General features: G+C 45.9%; 1 protein-coding gene across 1 annotated transcript in view; it reads left to right on the top strand.

The window, feature by feature from the left end:
- The first annotated feature begins 609 nt into the window (after window positions 1-609).
- Sh3bp5 (SH3-domain binding protein 5 (BTK-associated)) overlaps window positions 610-11,392 on the top strand; it is a 55,326-nt gene continuing 44,543 nt past the window's right edge. Inside the window, exon 1 of the mRNA XM_013030728.1 lies at window positions 610-831. Within this exon, the coding sequence (XP_012886182.1) occupies window positions 610-831 (222 nt within the window). The remainder of the gene's footprint in view (window positions 832-11,392) is intronic.

Raw genomic sequence — 11,392 nt, 5'->3', positions numbered from 1 at the left:
ACAAACTGGGATGAGATGGAATCTTGAAGTTGTTTTGATTTGCATTTCCTTTATGGCCAGTGTTGTTGCGCATTTCCTTATGTGTTTGCTTGCCATTTTCTTCTTCCAAGAAGATGCTCTTAAGCTCCATTGCCCATTTGTTGATTTGATAGTTTTGGAGGGGGTTTGCTTTTTGAGTCCTTTGGATGTTAGTCAGATGTCTTGCTGGTAAAGATCTTCTCCCATTCTGTTGGCTGTCTTTCTAGTTTAGTAACTATGTCCCTCACTGTGCAGAAACTTTTTATTTTGTGTAATCCTATTTGTCACGTTTTTTTTTTCTTTTAAGACTAACTGTCCTGGGCTGTCCGAGGAACATGATCCTCCTATCTCTAGTTCACCCAAGTGTGTACCTCCATGCCTGGCCACATTAATTATTAATGTAAATAAAACTCAAGTAAATTGCAAACTCATTCCCTCAGTCACCCCAGCCAGTCTAAGGGCTCCATATGTGTGTACGGTGGGTGGTCATCCTAACAGTGTAGGTTCTAGATCATTGTCACTGCAAGAGAAAGTTCTTTGCATGGTGCCAGGGTAGACACTGTCTTGTAAGGCATTGATGAGGGTATCTGCATGCTGGATAGAGTCCCTCCTGTGTTTGAAGCCAGTGTTGGCAGTGTCCTTCTTGTGCCTGAGCTGTATCTCTTCTATGGCCCCTGGCTGCAGGATGCCCGTCAGAAGTTCCGCTCTGTTCTGGTGGAGGCCACAGTGAAACTGGATGAGTTGGTGAAGAAAATCGGCAAAGCTGTGGAGGACTCCAAGCCCTACTGGGAGGCACGGAAGGTGGCGAGGCAGGTAAGAGTCCTTCAGACCCAACTGCACTGTGGGGGCCCTTGATGGTTTCCATATCTCCCATGGGGTCAGGACAAGTCATTCAGTGTGATGTAAAGTAGTCCTGACCATGTACACGGCTGCCCTTGAAGTCCTCTCCTTCCCATCTGCTTCTTTGCATCTCATGACACTATTAACAGTGTATGAGTTGGCATTTGACCCTGCAAGTGGGTGTCACCTTGCTATCCCCTGAACTGGGCAGCAGTGGGGACGTGTGACTGTGTCCTCCTTCCCTAGTGACAGCCTGGGAGGCAGGAGGAACACTGGCTGACTTTTTGTCCAGAGGAACAGAGACCAGAAAGTAAGAGAGAGAGAGAGAGAGAGAGAGAGAATTGAAGAGTTACACTCAGGTGATTGCTGGGGGGGCTGTGTGGAAGTTAGCTCCAGTTGCCAAATGTGTTTCTTTGACCACCTGAGTAGTACTTGTGTAATGTGTTGTTACCTCCCAGCCTCTGAAAGCCAGGTTTTGTGACCACAGAAGGAAACGAGTCCCCAACAGTTACAGTGCCTGTTGAGTGCCAGGCCCTGGGCTGGGGCCTTTTCACATATATTAGCTCATTTAGACTGCTGCTGCTTTTTTTTTTTCAGTGGTCCTGGGGCTTGAAGTCTGGACCTGGGCACTGTTCTTGAGCTACTTTTCGCTTAAGGCTGGCTCTCTACCACTTGAGCTACGTACAGCTCCACTTTGGATTTTTTTCTGTGATTAATTGGAGATGAGAGTCTCACAAACTTTTCTGCTCGGGCTGGCTTTGAATCATGATCCTCAGATCTCAGACTCCTGAGTAGCTAGGATTACAGGCATGAGCCACTAGTGCTGCTGCTTTTTATGCTGTTACTGGGACTTGAACTCAGGGCCTGGGTGCTTTGTTTTTTTTTTTTTTCACTTAAGGCTATGGCTCTGCTACTGAGCCACAACTCCATTCTAGATTTCAGTGGTTCATTGGAGATAAGATAATAATAAAGATAATAGAAAAGCATGGACTTTTCCTGCCCAGGCTGGCTTTGAACCTTGATCCTCAGATCTCAGCTTCCTGAGTAGTTAAGATTGCAAGCATGAGTCACTGGGTACCCAGCTCATTTAGGCTTCTGTCAGTGTCTCTTCAGCATGAATCATCAGCCCTGTGGTGTGTCTTAGGATAAGAACTCAGATTTCTCCCAAAGACCTGAGGAGTTGGTCCAAAGGAGAGCCCAGTAACAGTGGCCAGGTGTCACCCTCCTGGGTGCTTATTACATGATTGAAGATGATGCTTCCAGGGGCTTCCCTGTGTGAGGAAATATTTAGGGAGCAACCACAAAAGTAGTGTTAGTGTCTGCCATGTATGTGCATCATATGTTTTGAGAACCAAGGAGAAGATACCAGTAGAGTGGGAAACGAAACCCTGGAAATCTAGGAACAACTTAAGATCAGATTCTTAGAGGATGGAAGGCTAGGATTTAATAGTTCCCTTCTATGCCCTGTCACCAAAATGTTATAGTGACTGATGGCTCAGTCTGGGCAGAGAGGTCCTTGAGACTCTTGTCTCTAATTAACCAGCAAAAAGCCGGAAGTGTGGCTCAAGTAGTAGACCACCATCCTTGAGTGAAAAAAGTCAAGTTGAGAGTGTGAGGACCTAGGTTCAAGCTCCAGTACTGGCACACACAAAAACGTCTTCCAAGGACTCCTTGCTGATTTGGCAGTCCCACTGAGATCCCATCTTTGTGTTTAGGGTTTGCGCTCTGAGCCTCGAGCTGAGGTTCAGGTCTCAGCTATGAGAGACCCTTCTTCCTTCCCGTCTGGTCTCCAGCAAGCTGCAAGCAGCTCCCTTTCACCAACTCCGGACCTCACCCAGCCTCAGCCGTTGGAAGGAGAAGAAACCCTCTGAGATTGGGCTTTCATGCCCCATAGCTTCCAGAACCTTGAGGTGTGCTGTCCTTCCCTCCAGGGGGGTCCATGTTGCAGAGTCTTTAGGGTTCCCCTGGACCACCAGGGATATGTTTTGCATACTGTTTCTCACTGTCTCCCACTGTTGTTCAGTTTGAGGAGAAATTTCTTATAGTTCAAAACATTGAATAATACCAAAGAGATTGTAATTCTGGGTCCTTTTTTTAAAAACAAAACAACAACAACAAACAAACCAACAGTACTAAGGCTTGAACTCAGGGCCTAGGCCCTGACCTTTAGCTTTTTTCACTCAGGTCTGGCACTCTGCCACTTGAGCCACAGTTCCACTTTCAACTTTTTGGAGTTTAATTGGAAACAGGAGTTTCATGGACTTTTCTGGCCTGGCTGGCTTAAAACTGTGATCCTTAGATCTCAGCCTCCTGAGTTGCTAGGATTACAGGCATGAGCCATAAACTCTCAGCCTCTCTTCTGAGTCTTTTGTAACACTTGCGTTTATTGTCCATTTTCTTCTTAGCCCATAAATATCTATACAGACTTAAGTATTGCTACTCCTTAAAACCTGTAATGCTCCAAAATCAAACCATTATTTTTGCTGTTGGTGGTGGTCATGGGGCTAGAACCCAGGGCCTAGGTGATGCCCTTTAGTTTTTCTGCTCAAACCTATCACTTTACCACTTTGCTCCACAGCTTCACTTCTGGTTTTCTGATAGAGATAAAAGTCTCATGGCCTTTCCTACCTAGACTGGCTTTGAATCACGATCCTCATATCTCAGCCTCCTGAATAACGAGGATTACAGGTGTGAGCCACCAGCCCCTGGCCAAAATCCAGAACTTTTGAGTGCCAAGGTGATGGCACAAGTGGAAAACTGTATACCAAAAACACTTAGGAATTTTTTTGGCATAGAATTTCCTTTAGTCTCTGTGTATTAAGTATCCAAACAAGCTATATGCAAATATAAAAAAAAATGAAATGCTTCTGGGCCCAAGGATTTTGCACAAGGGATATTCACCCTGTGAACAGGCGCTGGAGAAGGGGGATCTAGAAACAGTTCTGTCAGGGAATCTTCTGGGGGTTAAGGGAATGGCTTTCCCTACTGACATTTTCTTGCCTGGTATCCTGAACTCTGATTTGGTAGAGATGACCTTGAGGTGGCCCTCTAGTTCAGATCCATGGTCCCAGTTGATGAATTGTATCCTGCTTTGGCAGTGCTGATGTCAAGCCTGCTGCTACCTCAGGACCTTTGAACTTGCTGTTCCTTCTTTGAGACATTATCTTTATCCTGACATTTTCATGGTCCATTTTCTGTCCAAAAGTCATGTTATCCATGAGACCTTCTGGAGTTAACATATTTAAGATGGAAATTCCCAGTTGCTGTCTCTGCCACCTCCAGCCTCCATTCCCTGACTTGCTTTTCCTGTGTTGAGCTGCTCACCATCTGGCTTGTTAGTTGATGTGTTCGCAACGAATCAAATTTGCTGGAAAAGATTTCACCTGTTTGGTTCATGACTCGTTTGCAATGCCACATCTAGGAGGCATTCAAGTAGCTAATAAAAGAAGAAACAAGTGAACGATGGGATTAAGGGCCACTGGCAGATCACTCACCCTTTGTTACCTCCCTACACGTGTGGGGGGGGGGGCGTGAGGCTTAATCTTCCTGCGTTTTTTCAATGTTGTGTGTCTCTGTGTATCTATCTTTCTGTGTGAGTATATTAGATCTGTGTCTATGTGCTAGTACTAGATCTTGAACTCAAGGCCAGGTTCAAGTGCTTAGTGTTCAAGTTGTAGTGTTTGTTTTCAAAACTGGTGCTCTACCACTGGAGCCACAGCTTCACATTCAACTTTTTGTTGGTTAATTAGAGGTTAATCTCTAATTAATCTCAGAGACTTTTCTACTTGTGCTGGCTTCACACTGCAGTCCTCAGATCTCACCCTCTGGAGTAGCAATTGTAGGTGTGAGCCATCAGCACCCAACATCCCTCCAACTTCTGTCCTGTCTCATAGCTAAGCAGGCAGAGAGTGGGAAGACAGCCACAGTTCAGCTTTGTCTGCTTTTGGGTTCATCCAATTGCATATAGTGCCATGAATCTCAGAGTAGATTTCATACCTGCCCTTGCTTTTCTATACCCAAATCCTCTTTGATGGGTAAGAGGGTTGGAAGGAACTGGGTTGGGAGACTGAGTCTGTTGGGCAGAGGACATGGCATCTCTCCCTCCTCTCATCTTTCCTCTTGTCCAGAGGACAATATGCATGAAAGATAATTACCGAGTCCTTTGTGCAGTCACAGATGCCCAGGTCCTCAGGATGACTGGCATTGAAGGGAATGGGCCCTAGGTTTGTACCTGCACAGCCTCCATGACCTCCTCCCTGCTTGTTGGTGTGGAAGGAAGGAGGAGAAGGATCAGAGTGGACCCTGCTTGCAGCCTCCAGGGACCTCGTTGGTCTCTGGCCAAGGAACTGGAAGAATGCTCAGGCTGAAGCGGGAACGGATACTACATTTCATCTCTGTGGATGGTGGGTCACCTGGGCTTGGGGCCAGATGGCACGAGTGTTCGCTGACCTTCCTGAAGGTGCCTGGGGCAGTGGCCACCTCCTGCTGCTGCCGAGGGGGCTTCCTGTTTTCTTCCTCTGCCGTGTTCCTACCCACCCCTTCCTTTTCATATTTATAAACCCTCTGACAGCCCATCGAGGATGGTGCCAGAGTCCTGCAAAGCAGTTCCTTTAAGGGCATCTTTCTTGTTGTCCTCATCCTCCAAATACTGACAGTCAAGGGACCCATATGGCTCTTATAACTTACTTAAATGAGCTAATGTGTCTTCCAGTGGAACCCTTCCTTATATGAGCCTCAATTTAGCTTCCCTTCAGAAAATTAGGGTTTATGGTGGAAAATGTAGAAAATGGATGAAAACTTAAAAATTAAAAAAAAAAACAAATACCTCCAGTTCTTTCTGTTACATGTGGTGTGTATCACACAATTCCTACTGAAATTGTGGTTTTATACATCTGAAGTGGCAGCATCTCAACTGAGCATGAGCACTTCTGGCTTTTGGGTGGTTAATTGGGGATAAGAGTCTCACAGTCTTCAGACTTTTTCCTGCTTGGCCTGGCTTTGAACTGTGATCCTCAGATCTCAGGCTTCCAAGTATCTAGGATTATAGGTATGAGCCACCAGCACCTGGGTTATCAACCTTATTTTTAAGCGGTTGGCATGTGTCAGAAGACAGAGGGGTTCATTGCAAACCAAAATACTCGCAGTATGATGCCATGTCCTTTTGCAAAGTAGAGAAGTAGGACTATATTTGCAATTTGCAGAATGGCTGGGCTAGAGGACAGTTAGCGAAGTTTGGCTTCTGGAGCAGCCAGCTTGGCTTCCCACCTAAGAGCTGAGGGACCTTTGGCAAGTCACCTAATGTCTGAGCCTCAGTTTCCTCAAAAAATAGTTATGTATCCCTTAGCTCAAACTGCCTTGTAATTTAGTGGTTTATGAAACAGTTTAGTTTAGTTAGCTGCTCAGCTAACTGATCTCATGCATATCTGGTTTTGTGCATACACAATCAGTTGGCAGATTGGGTGGGGGCTGGCTCACCTTGGATGGCCTTGTGTTGGTTGATTGACAACTGGGGGGAGCAGGGGCAACAACTGAGCCAGTTGTATGTCACATCCAGCAGGCTAGCCTGGCCCTTTTCCTGCGATTCCAGGAAAGGAAAAGTCATGCCCTTCTTAGGCTTCTGCTTGTTTCCACCCTTCTCAACTGATAGCTGGGTGTGGTGGTATACATCTGTCCTCCTATAGGCTGAGATTGGGAGGGTTATGGCTCCAGGTTAACACCTGGCAGAAATAGGCTGTGAGACCCCATCTTGGTGAGAAGAGCTAGGCATGGTAGTACACTCCTGACAGCTATGATGAAAAGCCAAATACAGGCAGCCAAAAAACCCTGCCTGGGCAGGATGTAAGAACCCAGGTCAAAAATAACCAATAGAAAAAAAGGGCTAGAGGCATGGCTCAGCAGTTTAGCATTCCTAGCCAGTGTGAGGTCTCAGTTCAAAACTTCAGTAATGTCAGATAGAGTATTCCAGATAAATTTTTCTATTAAATATTGAATATAGTGAGTCTGCTGCCTTAAAAAAAGGCTAGGTCTCACACCTGTAATCTTAGCCACTTGAGAAGTAGAGATCAGTAGGATCAATGATTAATGCCAGTTCTGGACAAAAAGACTCCATTTTAACAAAGAAATCAGTCATGGTAGTTTATGCCTATTATTCAGGAGGTAGAGGTAGGAAGATCCCATTCTAAGGCTAACCCAAATAATAAGCTCTAGACTCCATTTGAAAAGTAGCTGTAGTAGCCTGCCTACCAAGTATAAGGACTTGACTTCACATCCCAGTACTGAGGAAAAAGAAAAACTCAAGGATAGAGAAAGATGCAAACCTCTGCTGGCCAGGATGTGTGTGTAAGATGTAGAGATAGTGGGGGTAGATAAGTGACCCCAGGCAGACTGAGTACTGAGAAGCTTGTGCAGAAAAGGAAAATAAGTTGGAAGGAGCAGCCTGGTCCAAAGCCCTCTTTGCCAGCCCAAAGGGCCAGTGTGATGGGCCCTGAACAGATGGAGTCATGCTTCCAGGAAAATGAAGCAGGCCCTAGGCAGCCCAAGCCTTCATAGCTCTTACATTAATTCCTAGAGGAAGGAGTGCTGCAGCCTGCCTTTGCTCAGAGATTCTGGACCCTTCTTGAGTAGAGAATGAGAGGTGAAGTTTAGCCAAAGTATGATATAAACTCAGAAGCATGGCCAACGGAAGTTCATACCTTCTTGGCCCCACAGCTATTGACTACTAAGTTCCAGACACCATTTCAGCCACTTTCATATTATACCAAGAACCAAATACAGGTCTTGTCCTTATGGAACTGACATTCTTTCTTGGGAAAAGATAGAGGATGGAGAGCAATAGCAAGATCTGTTCATCTGAATAGCATGTGTGTGCATGCGCCTGTGCATGCACACTTCTCCACTTTGAGCCTAAGACCATGGAGGACTGAGTGGGGGTGGGGACATGCTGCATCTCAGCATTTCCTAAGTATCTCTCCTTTGTCCTGCTATTGTGGAGCACAGGCTGTGGTCTGCATTCTCCAGGTCTCCATCTGCACAAGAAACAAGGTGGCATTATTCATGACAGACGCACAGACATCTGATTCTTTTTTGTTTCTTTTGATACAATATCCTTCTGTGTAGCCCCAGGTTGGCCTCAATTTATAAGCCTCTTGCCTCAGTTTCTAAATACTTAGATTACTAGCATGGTAAGTACCACTATCCTAGGCAGCTGGTTCTCATTCATAGTAGCCACATGACTGTTGTTGAATTATCCAGTATTGGGGGCAATTACTCATTGGGGTATTGGAGGGTCTGTTGTAAATCATCCCAGAAGCCACACTTTATAGAATATTGGAGTCTTTATTATACAGTTAACAGGCTGCAGGCTGCCAGTTGTTACAAAGGTCCTGCAGCACGTAAATACACATAACACAGCTAGGAAACATGCTAAAGAGGAAAGAAATAAAAAACAATACCAACAAACCTGCAATTCAGCTCCAATGGATTGCTGAATCGGGACTCCATGATGACTGGAGATGAGCCAGGACACAGGACATGATCACGGAGACACACGTGGCATGGTGTCCCGGGGGGCTAGGCTGGTCCAGGCCTAAATAGGTCGGCACAGGGGGCAGATCCTCAGGAAATTCCCAGTCCCAGGCACTAGACTGACAGTCAGTAACTTATCAGCCAAGTGCCTGCCCCTGCCTCCGGGCATGTGATGGGGCAGGGGAGGCGGGGTGATTCCTTCCCCCAGCATGAAGACAAGATACCAGACCCTACCATCCACCATGTGGCCAATATGGTACTGGCCAGACTTGACTTCCTTACTTCAGGTCTAGCCCTGAGAGACTTTTATATTTTATATTTTTATTCTTTTGTGCCACTACTGGGGCTTGAACTCAGGGCCTGGCATTGTCTCTTTTTGCTCAGAGCTAGTACTCAGGTCTCAGCGAGACCTGGGAACATGTGTCTGGTAGGCAGAAAGTGGACCACACCACTTTGTATGGACAAAGTTTATTAAACATATGCTTATATGCAGTATATGGGCATAGAAAGTAAATCTGCAGTCACAGGGCAGTCATGGGGCAGAATGTTAACCTTAAACAGTTTTCCAGGAACACAGTTTCCTTTAGTTAGTGAGCAGGAAGAGTTAATTGTTGCCAGCAAAGGTGAAGCAGTTTCATGTGATCAAAACTTAGAAAGAGAAAGCAAAGTGCAGGTGGGCTCCATTAGAAACACAAAAGGGCATAATGAGGCTTTGTTCTACAGAATTATTTGGAGGAGCTCAAAGGGCACTTTCCCCATGTCCTCCACCAAGGTTATGGCCGGGCATCCAGACCTTTGTCCAGATAGGGAAAGAGTTCCTTCCTTCCATCCTGGAGGCTGATGCTGGGTTAACCCGACCTTTGCCAAGATTATGGAGTTTTCTCCTCATTCACTAGCATACATAAACCTCACACAGCACCCGGATCCTCAGGCGGGCTCACGCCGAGTCTGTGTCTCCAACACTACAACTTGAGCCACAGCTCCACTTCTGGCTTTTTGGTAGTTAATTGGAAATAAAGTCTCATAGCTTTCCTATCCAGGCTAAGATCCTTAGATCTCGGTCTCCTGCGTAGGATTACAGGTATGAGCCCACTGTGTTTCTGTGTAAAGACACCACAAGATATGTATATATTTTATAAATATATTATTACAAATTATGTATTTTATAAATAATTTCTTTATAATAAAACACTAGTCAAGAAGGGTTCTCCCCCTGAGTGATATGACTAAATCCGCAGCTTTCCACCTCACACAGTGCTCTACTGTTGAGTTTGTTGTGATGTCTCAGGCATTGATAGCACAAATGTCGCTACTCACCATCTTTCCCATGGCTCCATTGTGCACTATAAATGTCCCTTTATTATTTACAAGAGCAAAATCATGTTCACATTGGCAAATTCCTTCTTTTCCCGTTTGTGCTCTGCTGAGCTATGGACTCATTAACTCATGGCCAGCATAGCTGTGCTCAGTAGCACCCACTTTTGCTTTATGAATAATATCACTGAAAGAAATCTTTCACATCCATCCCAAGGGATCATGTGGAGGCAAGCAGGCACAGGAAGATTATTATAAGGCTTATTAGAGGAGCCTATTTCCCCAAAGAGGGGGCACATGGCATCCATCCCTATCTAGGTAGCAGGAGCGTCTGGGGGCAGGAACTGAGGAAGGTGCCTGCTCAGGTGGGGCTGGGTGGAGAGAGGGAGTGGCCAGGTATATTGTGGGAACTCCATGGCAGGGAGGAGCTCAGGTATGGGTGGAGCTGAGGACTAAAGGTGGCCATAATGTTAACATTTCCCCACTTTGTTGTTTAACAAAATAGGGGTACCAGGCTGGGGGTATGGGCAGAGGTGGTTTGTTCTGGAGCTATTTTTGCTGAAAAGAGGCTTCTTGCTGAAGCAGGGGTTCCTGCTTCATTGCTTGGCCAGGTATGGTCTAAGAGGCATTTTGCTTGACAGTTTGGCTGGTAAAGGTCCTCATCTTTTCCATATCAATAGTTATCTAAAATGCAAGACACAATTAAAAGGCAAAAATTGCTGTTAGTAGCCCAAGAGAGGAATTTGTCATGGGGGGATTGATTCTCAGAAGGGGCTATCAAAGACCTGAGATTGCCTTTTCTGTCTCAGATGGGAGACCTAGCATGGTACCTGATTCCCGGCATCCTGGAGCAGGGAGTAAGACTTTTCCCACTTTAGGATCACACTAACCTGAGGAGGAGGTAGAAGAGATATTTAAAGGTACCAGAGCCAATGGGTGTCATGGCTCTTTTGGCTACTTCCTGCTGGCCTGGGGGCATCAAGGAGTCCCTGGAGCTGGGGTCTTTAGGGTCCAGGTCTGCGCTGGGCAAGGCAGAGCAGTGTAAATGATGTCTCCGTTTGCCTGTAGTAACAGGATGGCCTTGACTTGTTCCCAGGTGATGTTCTGGGTGGAGGGCTGTTACCCTGTTAAAAGAAACTTTTGGAAAGGTCTGGCAAAAAACCTGACAACTTGAATGACATAGGAGAATACACATTGGCCATGGGCCAGAAAAGTTCCATTTGGAGCATAAGTCCAGTTGTGGCCTATTAAGGGAAGGAGGAATAACTGGACTTGGGGCAGGAAGTGGGTGTCTAGGGTCTTTGGGGCAGCTGGGGAGAACATAATGGATTGGTTGGGAGTAACCATTCAGAGGCTACTATAAATACAAAAAGCAGGTAACAAAGGCAAGGCTGTGACTTTCCAGTTAGAAGGTAGACAGATATAGATAGTAGGTGGGCAAGGAACTATTTCTTTTGATCTTCCAGCTCTGATTAATTTTGAAAGGGTGAGTGTAAAGTGACTGCATTAGGTGTTATTTCTTCTTACTCCTCTCCATGGGTTTTTTTTTTTTTTTTGGGGGGGGGGGTCCAGTCGTGAGGCCTGAACTCTGGGCCTGGACACTGTCCCTCAGCTCTTCAGCTCAAGGCTAGTGCTCTACCACTTGAGCTACAGTGCCACTTCTGGCTTTTTTCTTTTTGCTTATGTGGTGCTGAGG

This window comes from Dipodomys ordii, unplaced genomic scaffold (assembly GCF_000151885.1).
Source record: "Dipodomys ordii isolate 6190 unplaced genomic scaffold, Dord_2.0 Scaffold132, whole genome shotgun sequence".
In the NCBI taxonomy this organism is placed as follows: domain Eukaryota; kingdom Metazoa; phylum Chordata; class Mammalia; order Rodentia; family Heteromyidae; genus Dipodomys; species Dipodomys ordii.
The sequence above is the reverse complement of the archived record's forward strand: the minus strand, read 5'-3'. Positions and strand labels throughout refer to the sequence as shown.